At 46.9% G+C, this 18599-nt stretch overlaps 1 protein-coding gene across 10 annotated transcripts in view; it reads left to right on the forward strand.

The window, feature by feature from the left end:
• The window catches only part of MYRF (myelin regulatory factor), a 186990-nt gene that overhangs the window by 163679 nt on the left and 4712 nt on the right, over positions 1–18599 (forward strand). For 7 of the 10 annotated variants that reach the window (XM_077287933.1, XM_077287932.1, XM_077287935.1 and 4 more), the window contains 14 exons: positions 6724–6924; positions 7714–7822; positions 8393–8502; positions 8722–8867; positions 8975–9047; positions 9659–9747; positions 12054–12122; positions 13116–13196; positions 13292–13365; positions 13453–13605; positions 15796–16023; positions 16582–16669; positions 16780–16854; positions 16936–17038. In XM_077287933.1, the coding sequence (XP_077144048.1) occupies positions 6724–6924; positions 7714–7822; positions 8393–8502; positions 8722–8867; positions 8975–9047; positions 9659–9747; positions 12054–12122; positions 13116–13196; positions 13292–13365; positions 13453–13605; positions 15796–16023; positions 16582–16669; positions 16780–16854; positions 16936–17038 (1599 nt within the window). The remainder of the gene's footprint in view (positions 1–6723; positions 6925–7713; positions 7823–8392; positions 8503–8721; positions 8868–8974; positions 9048–9658; positions 9748–12053; positions 12123–13115; positions 13197–13291; positions 13366–13452; positions 13606–15795; positions 16024–16581; positions 16670–16779; positions 16855–16935; positions 17039–18599) is intronic. The other 3 variants (XM_077287937.1, XM_077287938.1, XM_077287939.1) reach the window with 1 other exon arrangement.

An 18599-nucleotide genomic window follows, 5' to 3' on the forward strand; every position in this document is an offset into this window, starting at 1 on the left:
TGTGTAGCAGCAGCTGCTGGGTACTGCAGATCAGCTCCATTGTGTGTGTAGGAGCAGCAGCTGTTGGGTACTGCGGATCAGCTCCATTGTGTGTGTAGGAGCAGCAGCTGCTGGGTACTGCGGATCAGCTCCATTGTGTGTGTAGGAGCAGCAGCTGCTGGATACTACAGATCAGATCCATTGTGTGTGTAGCAGCAGCTGCTGAGTACTGCAGATCAGCTCCAGTGTGTGTAGCAGCAGCTGCTGGGTACTGCGGATCAGCTCCATTGTGTGTGTAGGAGCAGCAGCTGTTGGGTACTGCAGATCAGCGCCATTGTGTGTGTGTAGGAGCAGCAGCTGCTGGGAACTGCAGATCAGCTCCATTGTGTGTGCAGCAGCAGCTGCTGGGTACTGCGGATCAGCTCCATTGTGTATGTAGCAGCAGCTGCTGAGTATTGCAAATCAGCTCCATTGTGTGTAGGAACAGCAGCTGCTGGGTACTGCAGATCAGCTCCATTGTGTGTGTAGCAGCAGCTGTTGGCTACTGCAGATCAGCTCCATTGTGTGTGTAGCAGCAGCAGCAGCAGCTGCTGGGTACTGGAGATCAGCTCCATTGTGTGTGTAGCAGCAGCTGCTGGGTACTGCGGATCAGCTCCATTGTGTGTGTAGCAGCAGCTGCTGGGTACTGTGGATTAGCTCCATTGTGTATGTAGCAGCAGCTGCTGGGTACTGTGGATCAGCTCCATCCTGTATGTAGCAGCAGCTGCTGGGTACTGCAGATCAGCTCCATTGTGTTAGTAGCAGCAGCTGCTTGATACTGCAGATCAGCTCCATTGTGTGTGTAGCAGCAGCTGCTGGGTACTGCGGATCAGCTCCATTGTGTGTGTAGCAGCAGCTGCTGGGTACTGTGGATTAGCTCCATTGTGTATGTAGCAGCAGCTGCTGGGTACTGTGGATCAGCTCCATTGTGTGTGTAGGAGGAGCAGCAGCTGCTGGGTACTGTGGATCAGCTCCATCCTGTATGTAGCAGCAGCTGCTGGGTACTGCAGATCAGCTCCATTGTGTTAGTAGCAGCAGCTGCTTGATACTGCAGATCAGCTCCATTGTGTGTGTAGCAGCAGCTGCTGGGTACTGCGGATCAGCTCCATTGTGTGTGTAGCAGCAGCTGCTGGGTACTGTGGATCAGCTCCATTGTGTATGTAGCAGCAGCTGCTGGGTACTGCAGATCAGCTCCATTGTGTGTGTAGGAGGAGCAGCAGCTGCTGGGTACTGCGGATCAGCTCCATTGTGTATGTAGCAGCAGCTGCTGGGTACTGCAGGTCAGCTCCATTGTGTGTGTGTAGCAGCAGCTGTTGGCTACTGCAGATCAGCTCCATTATGTGTGTAGCAGCAGCAGCTGCTGGGTACTGGAGATCAGCTCCATTGTGTGTGTAGGAGCAGCAGCTGTAGGGTACTGCAGATCAGCTCCATTGTGTGGGTAGCAGCAGCAGCAGCAGCTGCTGGGTACTGGAGATCAGCTCCATTGTGTGTGTAGGAGCAGCAGCTGTAGGGTACTGCAGATCAGCTCCATTGTGTGTGTAGCATCAGCAGCAGCTGGGTACTGGAGATCAGCTCCATTGTGTGTGTGTAGGAGCAGCAGCTGCTGGGTACTGCAGATCAGCTGCATTGTGTGTGTGTGTGTGTGCAGCAGCAGCTGCTGGGTACTGCAGATCAGCTCCATTTTGTGTGTAGGAGCAGCAGCTGTTGGGTACTGTGGATCAGCTCCATTGTGTGTGTAGGAGCAGCAGCTGCTGGGTACTGCGGATCAGCTCCATTGTGTGTGTAGGAGCAGCAGCTGCTGGATACTGCAGATCAGGTCTATTGTGTGTGTAGCACCAGCTGCTGGGTACTGCGGATCAGCTCCATTGTGTGTGTAGCAGCAGCTGCTGGGTACTGCGGATCAGCTCCATTGTGTGTGTAGCAGCAGCTGCTGGGTACTGCGGATCAGCTCCATTGTGTGTGTAGCAGCAGCTGCTGGGAACTGTGGATTAGCTCCCTTGTGTATGTAGCAGCAGCTGCTGGGTACTGTGGATCAGCTCCATCCAGTATGTAGCAGCAGCTGCTGGGTACTGCAGATCAGCTCCATTGTGTTAGTAGCAGCAGCTGCTTGATACTGCAGATCAGCTCCATTGTGTGTGTAGCAGCAGCTGCTGGGTACTGCGAATCAGCTCCATTGTGTGTGTAGCAGCAGCTGCAGGGTACTGTGGATTAGCTCCATTGTGTATGTAGCAGCAGATGCTGGGTACTGTGGATCAGCTCCATCTTGTATGTAGCAGCAGCTGCTGGGTACTACAGATCAGCTCCATTGTGTTAGTAGCAGCAGCTGCTTGATACTGCAGATCAGCTCCATTGTGTGTGTAGCAGCAGCTCCTGGGTACTGCAGATCAGCTCCATTGTGTATGTAGCAGCAGCTGCTGGGTACTGCAGATCAGCTCCATTGTGTGTAGGAGCAGCAGCTGTTGGGTACAGCAGATCAGCTCCATTGTGTGTGTAGGAGCAGCAGCTGCTGGGTACTGCAGATTAGCTCCATTTTGTGTGCAGCAGCAGCTGCTGGGTACTGCGGATCAGCTCCATTGTGTATGTAGCAGCAGCTGCTGGGTACTGCAGATCAGCTCCATTGTGTGTAGGAGCAGCAGCTGCTGGGTACTGCAGATCAGCTCCATTGTGTGTGTGTAGCAGCAGCTGTTGGCTACTGCAGATCAGCTCCATTGTGTGTGTAGCAGCAGCAGCAGCTGCTGGGTACTGGAGATCAGCTCCATTGTGTGTTTAGGAGCAGCAGCTGTAGGGTACTGCAGATCAGCTCCATTGTGTGTGGGAGCAGCAGCTGCTGGGTACTGCAGATCAGCTGCATTGTGTGTGTAGCAGCAGCTGCTGGGTACTGCAGATCAGCTCCATTGTGTGTGTAGGAGCAGCAGCTGTTGGGTACTGCGGATCAGCTCCATTTTGTGTGTAGGAGCAGCAGCTGCTGGGTAGTGCGGATCAGCTCCATTGTGTGTGTGTAGCAGCAGCTGCTGGGTACTGCAGATCAGCTCCATTGTGTGTGTAGCAGCAGCTGCTGGGTACTGCGGATCAGCTCCATTGTGTGTGTAGCAGCAGCTGCTGGGTACTGCAGATCAGCTCCATTGTGTGTAGGAGCAGCAGCTGCTTTGTGCTGCGGATCAGCTCAATTGTGGGTGTGTGTAGCAGCAGCTGCTGGGTAGTGCAGATCCACTCCATTGTGTGTGTAAGAGCAGCAGCTGCTGGGTACTGCGGATCAGCTCCATTGTGTGTGTAGGAGCAGCAGCAGCTGCTGGGTACTGCAGATCAGCTCCATTGTGTGTGTAGCAGCAGCTGCTGGGTACTGCGGATCAGCTCCACTGTGTGTGTAGCAGCAGCTGCTGGGTACTGCAGATCAGCTCCATTGTGTGTGTAGGAGCAGCAGCTGTTTTGTACTGCTGATCAGCTCCATTGTGTGTGTAGGAGCAGCAGCTGTTGGGTACTGCAGATCAGCGCCATTGTGTGTGTGTAGGAGCAGCAGCTGCTGGGAACTGCAGATCAGCTCCATTGTGTGTGCAGCAGCAGCTGCTGGGTACTGCAGATCAGCTCCATTGTGTATGTAGCAGCAGCTGCTGAGTACTGCAAATCAGCTCCATTGTGTGTAGGAGCAGCAGCTGCTGGGTACTGCAGATCAGCTCCATTGTGTGTGTGTAGCAGCAGCTGTTGGCTACTGCAGAGCAGCTCCATTGTGTGTGTAGCAGCAGCTGCTGGGTACTGCGGATCAGCTCCATTGTGTGTGTAGCAGCAGCTGCTGGGTACTGTGGATTAGCTCCATTGTGTATGTAGCAGCAGCTGCTGGGTACTGTGGATCAGCTCCATCCTGTATGTAGCAGCAGCTGCTGGGTACTGCAGATCAGCTCCATTGTGTTAGTAGCAGCAGCTGCTTGATACTGCAGATCAGCTCCATTGTGTGTGTAGCAGCAGCTGCTGGGTACTGCGGATCAGCTCCATTGTGTGTGTAGCAGCAGCTGCTGGGTACTGTGGATTAGCTCCCTTGTGTATGTAGCAGCAGCTGCTGGGTACTGTGGATCAGCTCCATCCTGTATGTAGCAGCAGCTGCTGGGTACTGCAGATCAGCTCCATTGTATTAGTAGCAGCAGCTGCTTGATACTGCAGATCAGCTCCATTGTGTGTGTAGCAGCAGCTGCTGGGTACTGCAGATCAGCTCCATTGTGTATGTAGCAGCAGCTGCTGGGTACTGCAGATCAGCTCCATTGTGTGTGTAGGAGGAGCAGCAGCTGCTGGGTACTGCAGATCAGCTCCATTGTGTATGTAGCAGCAGCTGCTGGGTACTGCAGATCAGCTCCATTGTGTGTGTAGCAGCAGCTGTTGGCTACTGCAGATCAGCTCCATTATGTGTGTAGCAGCAGCAGCAGCTGCTGGGTACTGGAGATCAGCTCCATTGTGTGTGTAGGAGCAGCAGCTGTAGGGTACTGCAGATCAGCTCCATTGTGTGTGTAGGAGCAGCAGCTGTAGGGTACTGCAGATCAGCTCCATTGTGTGTGTAGCAGCAGCAGCAGCTGCTGGGTACTGGAGATCAGCTCCATTGTGTGTGTAGGAGCAGCAGCTGTAGGGTACTGCAGATCAGCTCCATTGTGTGTGTGTAGCATCAGCAGCAGCTGGGTACTGGAGATTAGCTCCATTGTGTGTGTAGCAGCAGCAGCTGCTGGGTACTGGAGATCAGCTCCATTGTGTGTGTAGGAGCAGCAGCTGTAGGGTACTGCAGATCAGCTCCATTGTGTGTGTAGGAGCAGCAGCTGCTGGGTACTGCAGATCAGCTGCATTGTGTGAGTGTGTGTGCAGCAGCAGCTGCTGGGTACTGCAGATCAGCTCCATTTTGTGTGTAGGAGCAGCAGCTGTTGGGTACTGTGGATCAGCTCCATTGTGTGTGTAGGAGCAGCAGCTGCTGGGTACTGCGGATCAGCTCCATTGTGTGTGTAGGAGCAGCAGCTGCTGGATACTGCAGATCAGCTCCATTGTGTGTGTAGCAGCAGCTGCTGGGTACTGCGGATCATCTCCATTGTGTGTGTAGCAGCAGCTGCTGGGTACTGCGGATCAGCTCCATTGTGTGTGTAGCAGCAGCTGCTGGGAACTGTGGATTAGCTCCATTGTGTATGTAGCAGCAGCTGCTGGGTACTGTGGATCAGCTCCATCCTGTATGTAGCAGCAGCTGCTGGGTACTGCAGATCAGCTCCATTGTGTTAGTAGCAGCAGCTGCTTGATACTGCAGATCAGCTCCATTGTGTGTGTGTAGCAGCAGCTGTTGGGTACTGTGGATCAGCTCCATTGTGTGTGTAGCAGCAGCTGCTGGGTACTGTGGATTAGCTCCATTGTGTATGTAGCAGCAGCTGCTGGGTACTGTGGATCAGCTCCATCCTGTATGTAGCAGCAGCTGCTGGGTACTACAGATCAGCTCCATTGTGTTAGTAGCAGCAGCTGCTTGATACTGCAGATCAGCTCCATTGTGTGTGTAGCAGCAGCTGCTGGGTACTGCAGATCAGCTCCATTGTGTATGTAGCAGCAGCTGCTGGGTACTGTAGATCAGCTCCATTGTTTGTAGGAGCAGCAGCTGCTGGGCACTGCAGATCAGCTCCATTGTGTGCGCAGCAGCAGCTGCTGGGTACTGCGGATCAGCTCCATTGTGTATGTAGCAGCAGCTGCTGGGTACTGCAGATCAGCTCCATTGTGTGTAGGAGCAGCAGCTGCTGGGTACTGCAGATCAGCTCCATTGTGTGTGTAGCAGCAGCAGCTGTAGGGTACTGCAGATCAGCTCCATTGTGTGTGGGAGCAGCAGCTGCTGGGTACTGCAGATCAGCTGCATTGTGTGCGCAGCAGCAGCTGCTGGGTACTGCGGATCAGCTCCATTGTGTATGTAGCAGCAGCTGCTGGGTACTGCAGATCAGCTCCATTGTGTGTAGGAGCAGCAGCTGCTGGGTACTGGAGATCAGCTCCATTGTGTGTGTAGGAGCAGCAGCTGTAGGGTACTGCAGATCAGCTCCATTGTGTGTGGGAGCAGCAGCTGCTGGGTACTGCAGATCAGCTGCATTGTGTGTGTAGCAGCAGCTGCTGGGTACTGTGGATTAGCTCCCTTGTGTATGTAGCAGCAGCTGCTGGGTACTGTGGATCAGCTCCATCCTGTATGTAGCAGCAGCTGCTGGGTACTGCAGATCAGCTCCATTGTATTAGTAGCAGCAGCTGCTTGATACTGCAGATCAGCTCCATTGTGTGTGTAGGAGCAGCAGCAGCAGCTGCTGGGTACTGCAGATCAGCTCCATTGTGTGTGTAGCAGCCGCTGCTGGGTACTGCAGATCAGCTCCATTGTGTGTGTAGCAGCCGCTGCTGGGTACTGCGGATCAGCTCCATTGTGTGTGTAGCAGCAGCTGCTGGGTACTGCAGATCAGCTCCATTGTGTGTGTAGGAGCAGCAGCTGCTTTGTACTGTTGATCAGCTCAATTGTGGGTGTGTGTAGCAGCAGCTGCTGGGTAGTGCAGGTCAATTCCTTTTCTATGAGGACAATTCTTTTAAATGCAGCAGCAGTTCCCTATTCAAGACTGTTAGTTTCTTTAAGACTTTTTTAATGTCCTGTTTTTACACTGCTGTGGTTCTGATGTGACCCGCTTTTTATCACTAAGTTCTTCCACCCTCTCTCACTGAACTTATACTTCACAGGCATCAAATCCTGGTCAGTTTGAGAGTGACAGTGAAGTGCTCTGGCAGCGTGGACAACTTCCAGACACTGTTTTTCACCATGGACGCATCGGCATTAACACTGAGCGGCCAGATGAAGCCCTTGTGGTTCATGGGAACGTCAAGATTATGGGATCACTTCTTCATCCTTCCGACATCAGAGCCAAGGAGGACATTGAAGAGGTGAAAAGTCCACGAATACATGTGCTTGGTGCTGAGATCATTAATTTCAAGGGGAACTATGTAATGATGAATTCACCCTATGATAGTGCTGTATAGGAATGAAATGCTGGATCCCCAGAGGAACATCCCACGGGCAGCTTGTCTTTAGGCTATGTGCACATGTTGGAAAAGAGGTGCAGAATTTTCAGCACAAAATCCGCATCTCCTGTCGGAATCCGCAGCCGCGGATTTGCTGCAGTTTTTATGCGGTTTTTATGCGGAATTGATGTGGATTTTGTGTGGATTTTGCCACTGCGGATTTTTAACATGGAGGGGTGCAGAATCGCTGCAGATCTGCACAAAAGAAGAGACATGCACTTCTTTGAAATATGCAGCAATTCCGCACTGATTTTTCCGCACTATCTGCACAGCTTTTTTTTTATCCCATTGCTTTACATTGTACTGTACATCACAGTGCGGATCTGCAGCGTTTCTGCGCGGAAAAATACGCTGCGTATCCGCAGCAAATCCGCATCGTGTGCACATAGCCTAAGGGAAACCCTGTAATAAAGCCCACATTAACGACATCCACTGCTGATAGAGGATAATAACCTGCAATTTTATCAGACGTTTTAATTTGTCAGGTGATTTGTAGCCATCATGGCTTCTCATTACACACTCTTTACAAGTTTTCTCACAACCTAATGACATTTTGTATGCATTGCTCTGAAACAACCCTACTAACAGATTTGGGTAGATTTTTCACCATTATTTGTTAACTCCTCACTGATCGCGTGTCTCTTATTTCAGGTTGATACAACTGAGCAGTTGAAGCGGATCTCTCAGATGCGCCTTGTCCAGTATCACTACAAGCCGGAGTTTGCCAGTACAGTCGGCCTAGATGACGCTGCAGAGACAGGTGCATCACATAGACAGTTGTGTGACTATGAATGAATACATGAGTCAAGTCCACACTCTCTGTATCTCTTATTAATAGTAAATGCCCCGGATTTTAGTTTAAAGGAAATCTATCACAAGATATTTGCTGCCTAATCTGAGAGAAGCATAATGTAAGGGCAGAGACCCTGATCCCAGTGATGTGTCACTTACTGGACTGCTTGGTGTAGTTTTGATGACATCCCTGTTTTATCAGCAGGAGATTATCGGACTAGTAAACCTGCTGCCAGGTAGTCAAGCATATTCATAAGCTCTGTATAACCCCGCCCACACCACTAATTGGCTGCTATCTGCCCAAGTACATTATACACAGAAAGCAGCCAATCAGTGCTGTGGGTGGGGTTATACAGGGCTCAGCATTCGGAGAACTGCTAGATCTGCAGAAGAGAAAACTGTAATTTTATCAAAATGACAACATGCAGCCCAGTAAGTGACACATCGCTGGAAGGTCTCAGCCGCTACATTATGCTGTTCTCAGATGGAGGAGAAAAAACCTGGTGACAGACTCCCTTTAATACTTTTTTTCTTGTAGGAGTCATTGCTCAGGAAGTTCAGGAGATTCTCCCTGAAGCTGTAAAAGAGACTGGGGATGTGGTGTGCGCCAACGGAGAAACTATAGAGAATTTCTTAGTAGTAAACAAGGTACGGTCTTCATCTATGAAAGAGCTGATTGTGTGCAGAGCGCGAGTCTTACAGGGTGCAGCAAACTAATATAGGATCCCCAAATCTATCCGATGTCATGCATTCCCGGCTTATGTCAGACATTTCATCAAGATGAGATCCGACATCACAAGTTCAGGTCAGGTACATTTACGTGAAGTGACAATCGTTTTTTTTTGTTGTTTTTTTTTTAACCGGCAGGAAAGAATATTTATGGAGAACGTCGGAGCTGTGAAAGAGCTCTGCAAGCTGACGGATAACTTGGAGACTCGGATTGATGAACTAGAAAGGTGGAGTCGAAAACTTGCCAAACTCCGGAGGCTCGACAGCATGAAAAGCACCAACAGGTTAAGATTCAATTCTTATTATTTTCATCATTCTTTATGGTTTCCTTGCCCGTTATTAAAAATAATTCTTCTTCTTCCTCCCATCATTTTTTGTTCTTACCCTTTAGTCACACCGGAAGTCAGTTCAGCCGTGCAGGGAGCATCCCCTTCAAGCAACGTCCTTCTAAAGTCATAGGCAAAGTAGGCATATACTGTATCTAGTGGTCTGTGAGTTTTTGGATATGTTGGACACAATGTAGATACAAGTTTTCAAAAGCATTTTTGGCCAAATCCATAAAATCCACGCAGGCAAAGCATAAAAATCTGTATCTAGCTTTGTGGGGGGCTCCTAATATGTTGTAGGAAATCAAAGAAAGGGACTTTAGCTACAAAACAAAATCCAGCGACGTAGTCCAGATGGAATCACACAGTTATAAAGTACAGGTAACTATATAAAGAAGAGGACAGGAGCCTCGAACATTAAAGGGGCTGTCTCGCCTCAACACTGTATCCGCAGGGTGGCTACCCTCAGTGCACATGGACCTTTTTTTCCCCGTGTTTTTTTATTTTAGTGTGGTAAAAATTCTCAGGGAGATCTATGTCCGGCCTATAGATCTTAACAGCTCATTTACATATCAAGAAAAATGTGGATTTCTGGAATAAGACATTGGATCACAGATATCATGGTCCCATGTTATTCAGCTTCCTATGACCTACATGTCCATATAGACGGCTTAGGACGTTGATCCTATAATACATATATATACGTATTATAAATTTGCGTTTGGCATCTATTTTCTTTCTCTGCGCAGACGGTTCCGGCCCCCACTGATCATAGCTGTGTTAGTCAACGTTTCCTTCAAGCAACCATCATCGCCCTAGTAATTATAATGGCTTTCAGGTAAGTTGCCCAGATATAGTTACAAACCAGACTGATCCAAAAGAAAAACAATCCCCTTAATCAAAGGTGTCAAACACTGAACACATACTGACCTCTAACCTAGAGGATAAAGAAGAAGTGCTTGTAACATCAATGTAAAAAATGTTTGCTTTATTAATTCAAGACATATAATCCAAAATATCCACTGAAAGGTGCCTCCTGCCTTAAGAAAAACCGCTCCACTGTGACTGTATAGCTGTCCATTATTACCAGTTTCCAATCAAAGCACAGCCCTGATAATAGTCCAGATTTTCAATATTAACCATCAATATTAAATAGTAATAAAATAAATAATTAAATATTTAAATATGGTAAAAATATTTACTTCAGACAATATACAGCACAGACCAAAAGTTTAGACACACCTTCTCATTCAAAGATTTTTCTGTATTTTCATAACTATGAAAATTGTACATTCACACTGAAGGCATCAAAACTATGAATTAACACATGTGGAATTACATACTTAACAAAAAAGTGTGAAACAACTGAAATTATGTCTTATATTCTAGGTTCTTCAAAGTAGCCACCTTTCGCTTTGATGACTGCTTTGCACACTCTTGGCATTCTCTTGATGAGCTTCAAGAGGTAGTCACCGGGAATGGTTTTCACTTCATAGGTGTGCCCTGTCAGGTTTAATAAGTGGGATTTCTTGCCTTATAAATGGGGTTGGGACCATCAGTTGTGTTGTGCAGAAGTCTGGTGGATACACAGCTGATGGTCCTACTGAATAGACTGTTAGAATTTGTATTATGGCAAGAAAAGAGCAGCTAAGTAAAGAAAAATGAGTGGCTATCATTACTTTAAGAAATGAAGGTCAGTCAGTCTGAAAAATTGGGAAAACTTTGAAAGTGTCCCCAAGTGCAGGGGCAAAAACCGTCAAGCGCTACAAAGAAACTGGCTCACATGAGGACCGCCCAGGGAAAGGAAGACCAATAGTCACCTCTGCTTCTGAGGATAAGTTTATCCGAGTCACCAGCCTCAGAAATCGCAGATTTACAGCAGCTCAGATTAGAGACCAGGTCAATGCCACACAGAGTTCTATCAGCAGACACATCTCTACAACAACTGTTAAGAGGAGACTTTGTGCAGCAGGCCTTCATGGTAAAATAGCGGTTAGGAAACCACTGCTAAGGACAGGCAACAAGCAGAGGAGACTTGTTTGGGCTAAAGAACACAAGGAATGAACATTAGACCAGTGGAAATCTGTGCTTTGGTCTGATGAGTCCAAATTTGAGATCTTTGGTTCCAACCACCATGTCTTTGGGCTCTACATGCCTGGTTCTCACCGTGAAGTATGGAGGAGGAGGTGTGATGGTGACACTGTTGGGGATTTATTCAAAATTGAAGGCATACTGAACCAGCATGGCTACCACAGCATCTTGCAGCGGCATGCTATTCCATCCGGTTTGCGTTTAGTTGGACCATCATTTATTTTTCAACAGGACAATGACCCCAAACACACCTCCAGGCTATGTAAGGGCTATTTGACCAAGAAGGAGAGTGATGGGGTGGTATGCCAGATCACCTGGCCTCCACAGTCACCAGACCTGAACCCAATCGAGATGTTTTGCGGTGAGCTGGACCACAGAGTGAAGGCAAAAGGGCCAACAAGTGCTAAGCATCTCTGGGAACTCCTTCAAGATTGTTGGAAGACCATTTCCGGTGACTACCTCTTGAAGCTCATCAAGAGAATGCCAAGAGTGTGCAAAGCAGTCATCAAAGCAAAAGGTGGCTACTTTGAAGAACCTAGAATATAAGATGTAATTTCAGTTGTTTCACACTTTTTTGTTAAGTATATAATGCCACATGTGTTAATTCATAGTTTGATGCCTTCAGTGTGAATGTACAATTTTCTTAGTCATGAAAATACAGAAAAATCTTTGAATGAGAAGGTGTGTCCAAACTTTTGGTCTGTACTGTACTTCTAATATAATTACGTATATGTAATGGCACATGGGTGGAACCTATATGTGTTTATCATACGTATATACCCCCCTCATATGAAATGAGGTTTAACAGAAGATGTAATAGTTCCACAAAATCCTCTAGACCAGTAAATCACATCAACAATGTTAAAGACCTCAGGGATACTACCTGAAATGGATGATTATGAAAATTCACGGTGTGGATGGGAGCCACGTTCCTCCGCCCCTTACCAAGTTTTTAACTTTAATTTAAAGTTTAAAGATCAAATAGACTAGCTGGTAAAAATATCAAATTCTCATGGAATTTTCATTCATTAAACACATTTTTATCTGTCGCAGTGTTATCTCCATGACTACTCTTTACGTGTTGAATTTGCGCAGTGAAGATGATCTCCTGGACATGGATGGGTAAATACAATGTCTCTGTCACTTTAAGAATTAGAGCTAATTTACAGTGCCTTCAGGAAAATTATGCAAAACTTAAGGGAATCTTTCAGCAGGCTTTTGCTACATAATCTGAGAGCAGCATAATGTAGGGCAAGAAAGCCTGATTCCAGCGATGTGTCACTTGCTGGGCTGCTTCTGTAGTTATTACAGAATACCTGTTTTCTCCACTGTAGATGTAGCAGAGCTTAGACTTCTGAGCTGTGTTTAGCCCCGCCCACACGCCTGATTGGCTGCTCCTTGTGTACACTGTACATTCCGATCAAGCAGTTAATCAGTGGTGGGGGCGGGGTTACACAAATTGGCCTGACTGCTGGTCATGTGAGCTGTAGTCCGGCAGTGTTCATCTCCTGCTGATAAAACACCAATTGTATTGAAACTACAACACACAGACCTATATTATTCTACTCTATGATCAAATAGAAAAAACCTGCTGACAGATTCCCTTTAAAGTTTTGGTCTATAATAGTTGAGCCCAACAACCTCCTCCTGCACCACCAATTCGTTATAACCTTGATGAGTTGAATCTCAATATCAACCCTAAATTTGATGGATCAGATTTAGAGATGAGCAATTCGATTCGCACTGCCCTGGTCCGGCGTCCGGCCCTCCATGGCAGCCGGTCTTCACTTCTCTACCCCACATCTTCAGCCCAGCATCATGGACACCTCTGGTGCTTACTTGGCACCAATATCGAGGTGAACATCTTGGTCTTCTAGGTGTTAGAGCCACTCATGATGGCTAAAGTGACGACCGGCTGCCATGGAGGACCAGACCAGATGTGGGACCTGGTCAACGAGAGTTGAGTTGCTCATCTGTAATCAGTTTGCTAATCGCTGATCATTAACCCTTTATCTGCCGGGTTGTTGGAGCTGTGCTACTGTATGGTGTCTAGAACTGACTTCTCCCTTCTTATCCATTCTCCTCCTGTCTCCTTTGCTTGCTCTGTGCCGGCAGTCCTCTCGCTCCATCTGGAACCTGCACTCTGACTTTCCTCAGACAGATTCGGCTCACTCTCCCTTTCTCTCTCTGTAGTCGGTATGTCTCTTGCTTGCTGATGCCGTATTTGCTAGAATTCGGCGCCATACATTCATTTTACAGATCTCTCTTTTGTTTGTTTTTCACTTCTTCAGCTCAAGCCAGAACTTTGATACCACCCAGCTGAAGAGTTCCACCACACCTCCACTACGGGCCACAGAGGGCACAGGTGATCCACTGGGATCTAGTCTCTATTTCAATGCTGCCAGTCCATCTGTGTGGTCAGACAAATATCTGCGTATTTCTTCGTCTGCAGATTGGTGGCATAGCCGGAACCTTTCCATCATAATAGACCTCTGCCTGAATCCTCCATGCAGTACCTTCTGCTGCTCCAGTGCCCAGAGCTCCTCCACATCTCCAGCAGTTACAGTAGGAAAGACAGCTTCTCGAGTGGAGACTTCAATAACAGGTGAGAATCCATAAGAAATAGACGAAACACTCGCATGGCTATGTCTGCCTGGTTACATGGCATGTGTCACATAGTGGGGGCCTAATATCACTCGTTACGGGCACAGTGAACTGTAACACGCAACCATCTGACCCCAAGGAACATAGAAATTATGATTGTTTAGATTTCCACTGTGTGCAGTGTGTTTTTTTTCTAATGCACAAGGATGAGGCCCACAAGATGTCACTGTATAAAGGTAACACACAAGGTGATGTCACTGATAAAATGTTATTAGCTCAATGAACTCACAGAACAGAAATGACGTGCACAATGATGTCACAGTACAGGGATAATGTGCACAGTGATGTCACAGTACAGGGATAATAAACACAGAGATGTCACAGTACAGGGATAATGTGCACAGTGATGTCACAGTACAGGGATAATACACACAGTGATGTCACAGTACAGGGATAATGTGCACAGGATGTCACAGTACAGGGATAATGTGCACAGGATGTCACAGTACAGGGATAATGTGCACAATGATGTCACGGTACAGGGATAATAAACAGAGATGTCACAGTACAGGGATAATGTGCACAGTGATGTCACAGTACAGGGATAATGTGCACAGTGATGTCACAGTACAGGGATAATGTGCACACTGATGTCACGGTACAGGGATAATGTGCACACTGATGTCACGGTACAGGGATAATGTGCACACTGATGTCACGGTACAGGGATAATGTGCACACTGATGTCACAGCGCAGGGATAATGTGCACAGTGATGTCACAGTGCAGGGATAATGTGCACAGTGATGTCACAGTACAGGGATAATGTACACAGTGATGTCACAGTACAGGGATAACGTACACAGTGATGTCACAGTACAGGGATAACGTGCACAGTGATGTCACAGTACAGGGAGTCACAGTACAGGGATAACGTGCACAGCGATGTCACAGTACAGGGATAACGTGCACAGCGATGTCACAGTACAGGGATAACGTGCACAGTGATGTCACAGTACATGGATAATGTGCACAGTGATGTCACAGTACAGGGATAATGTGCACAGTGATGTCACAGTACAGGGATAATGTGCACAGTGATGTCACAGTACAGGGATAATGTGCACAGTGATGTCACAGTACAGGGATAATGTGCACAGTGATGTCACAGTACAGGGGTAACGTGCACAGTGATGTCACAGTACAGGGATAATGTGCACAGTGATGTCACAGTACAGGGGTAACGTGCACAGTGATGTCACAGTACAGGGATAAATACAGTGATGTCACAGTACAGGGATAATACACACAGTGATGTCACAGTACAGGGATAATACACACTGTGATGTCACAGTACAGGGATAATACACACAGTGATGTCACAGTACAGGGATAATGTGCACAGTGATGTCACAGTACAGGGGTAACGTGCACATTGATGTCACAGTACAGGGATAATGCACCCAGTGACGTCACAATAGCGGGATAGTGTGCAGAGTGAAGTCACAGTAATTAGATAATGTGCACAGTGATATCATAGTGCAGGAATAACACACGGATGTTACAGTCGTGGGATAATTGATAGAGTAATAGTATAGGAACCATGTATGCAGTGATGGCACAGTAATGGGACACTACTTCTAGTGCTGTCCATCCTAGCACAGGAATCATGCATACACCAATATCACTATGCATGCCGTGACATCGGAGCAGGATCATAACCATTCAGTTGTCATGCACACAGTGATGTGTCAGTACGGCCGCACAGGAATAATGCCTGTAATGATGCCGTAAAGGAGAGGGAAGCTACAATAGGGACCTGTTCAATTTCAAACACCCCTTTTCATCATCCATGGTACTTTTTTGAAGGGCAACTATGCAGTGAATTTTCTATTGCAGAATTAAATGCAGAAAATCTAAAATCTCGCTCACCCTGCAGAGAAAAAAAAAGGGTAATTTGTGCAGCAAATCTGCACTTTTTCTATAACCAAAATGTATTTTCCTTACAGAAATCCAGCAGTGGACACAGCATGTACCCCTATAATCATCAGTAATTACAATTCAGAGGGGAGGAGCAATGGGCCCCATTATTTGTGCTGCCCTGTTAGTTACACCCATGGTCATCTCTCCTCGTCTTTACATTCCTGCCCTATTGTCCACTTTATTAACTGATCTATTCATCTCCACCACAGACAACGCATCTGCTACAACTAACAGAAAAGCGAAATCCAGACTCCTAGACAAGAGTCGGAACCACCTCCAAGCACCAGCGCGCCCCGTAAGCCCCCCTCCTCAATATACCCAGGGAAAAACCAAGCACAGTCCTAACAGCCTACCAGGACAGGACGTCCGGAACAGGCGAAACGTAGAAGAGGAGGAAACTACATCAACCGCGGTCTCTGACGTTACCTATGGAAATGGTGAGCGATACCAAAAGATTATTACATGGTGTAGAAAAATATGTATGTGAAAAATATCCATAGAGACATGTACATTCTAGTTGTATGGGTTTCTGCCTTGTCTACAGGCTTCATCTGGTATCTCAACTTTAGCCTTGGAGATGAGAATACCCCTTTAATGGCCAAGATCCTATCCCAATATGCAATAGGTGTAATAATATTAGCAAATACCTCCAAATAGAAATGTAGTATAGTTTTTCTGATTCTCTACATCTCTTTCCTCATTTGCAGGCACTGCAGGACCTTAGGTATCCATGGCTACTACCACTGATATAGTGACAGCTAGTTGCTAGGGGTTGTAACCATGGATACCTAAGGTCCTGTAATGCCTGCACATGAGGAAAGATGTAGAAAACCAGAAAAACTATACTACATTTCTAATTGGAGGTATTTGCTAATATTATTATTATTACACCTACTACATATTGGGATAGGATCTTGGAGATGGGAATGCCCATGTAAAGGTACATTGCTTTATCTTTCTAAGTTGTTACTCATGTTACGTCACATCTTTTCCAGGATCTCGTGCTTCTCTTACTTCCATTCGGCTCCTGGAGACTGACACACTCATCACGGATCACTTATGTGCCTCCCCGGACACCTGCAGGTGATTTATGTGCTCCCATGTCACGTCCGTGTCTCCGACGGCACAAGACAACCACAGATTGTCCCATCAGAACTAGATGAAGTCCCGTCTAATGTCTTCTCTCTCCGCAGGGCAGGGAATTACACATACGTACTCCCATTACAGAAGTACAGCTCTTTATCGGGGCACATTACACTGGAGTTCAAGTAGGTGTCCTCACCCCAGACATGTCTGTCTTCTGTGACTATGGGTGATTTGTAGTATTAAACTAAACTCTCTCCGTCTAGCGCCTCAACACCCATATCAGTAAATCTGTGTGAAGCAACAGCTGGAAAAAACTGTGAGACGTCTGTGACCCGGGGACCATCTGAAAATCAGAGCTGCTCTAAGGTAGGGGTACAGTAAACCCGAAATGTATCGCCTTTGTCCCAGTGAATAAGGCTGCATTCACACATCCATGTGGGGGCTACCATAGGACCACCCTTGGCTGCAACTTTATTGCATCTCCGGCTTGAAAAAGGCCCATTTTGGGCCGAAACGTTGTTTGGTCTACCTCCCTTTTGTATCTCACGATGCTGTTTTTAAGGATGGAATAACGGCTGTCTATTATTCTCCGGTGCCTTGGGCTTTGAGGGGGGGTCTTACCGAGTCACCAATGGTGCATGAGAATCATTCTCTGGACTAAGTAGGTTACAATAGGACCAATTTTTTTTCTCAAGTATCATCCTAGTTGCTTCTGTCTTTTCCACCGTTTTTTTTCTTCAGGGAGGCAAAGTTTATGTCCTTAAATTCTTAATGTATCAGTTAAAAACGGAGGAAACTTGGATGGAAAACTGAAAGATGTCCGTCCTTGGTGTTTCAGCCATTTATTGGGATCCCCATAGGCTTTGAAAAATTGAGTCTGTTCCATAAAACAAACGAGGACAGGACATGCTCGGAGTCTCCCGGCCTGGAGACATGGATCCATCTTTAAAACTGATGGCTGAATCTCTTTTGGGTCAATGTGCTGTCCGAGTTGGACATGTAACACGGATGTGTGCATGCCGCCTTAAGGCTCATACACACGTATGTTTTTTACATCCAATTTTTTTTTTTCACGGATCGCACTCGTTCCTGTGACAGTCTATGGGGTTGTTCAAGTCACATTTTTTTTTCTCGGACCAAGTGGGCTGTGCAAAATCACAGATGTCAATATTGGTCCAAGTGTTGAATGAAAATCATCAATGCAAGTTTATGGGTCCATGAAAAAAAAATCAGACAGCACTCAGATGTCATCTGTGCTGTCCGGTTTCTGTTGACTGATAGGATAAGTTGGAGACTTTTTTTTTTTTTTTTTCATCTCTGAAAAAACTGATGAAACCCAGTCTATTTTTCTCATACAGCAAGAAAACTGGCATCTGAATGAGGCCTTGGCCTCGGGCAAATCCAGTTCATTAATTAGATTTCATAATAAAAACTGCACACCTTATATTAGAGGGGTTCTCCAGTTTAAAAAATATTGATGACCCCTCTCCCTAGTGTCGGTGGGTTCTGACTGCTGGCATCCCCACTCATCAGCCTTTATAAATACCGGCCCGATGTAATCAGCAGCTCCATTCAACGGCCCAAATTCATCAATTTTCTCCAGAATTGTGGATACTTGTTTGAAATGTCGCCCATGTTTGTGTGCACATAAATGTTGGAACGTCTGGTGATGCTCCGGCCTTCTCAGCCAGCTCCACACACCTTTTTGAATAGTAGTCGGACTTTTGTGGGAAGGGGCAGCCGGCTAATTACTAATTTACGCCAAAATGGAGTGCATACATTGCGGTGGCACACATCAGCTGGAAGATGTCCCAAACTCATGTTGCGGATACCACTTAATGAATTTGGCGTTTGTGCTCCTGTTTTGGGGTCTCATCAGGGGAGTTTGTCAGAGGGGAAAGGTACAGAGGGGATTCCTAAGAACCGT

This window comes from Ranitomeya variabilis, chromosome 2 (genome assembly GCF_051348905.1).
Source record: "Ranitomeya variabilis isolate aRanVar5 chromosome 2, aRanVar5.hap1, whole genome shotgun sequence".
NCBI classification, from domain to species: Eukaryota; Metazoa; Chordata; class Amphibia; order Anura; family Dendrobatidae; genus Ranitomeya; species Ranitomeya variabilis.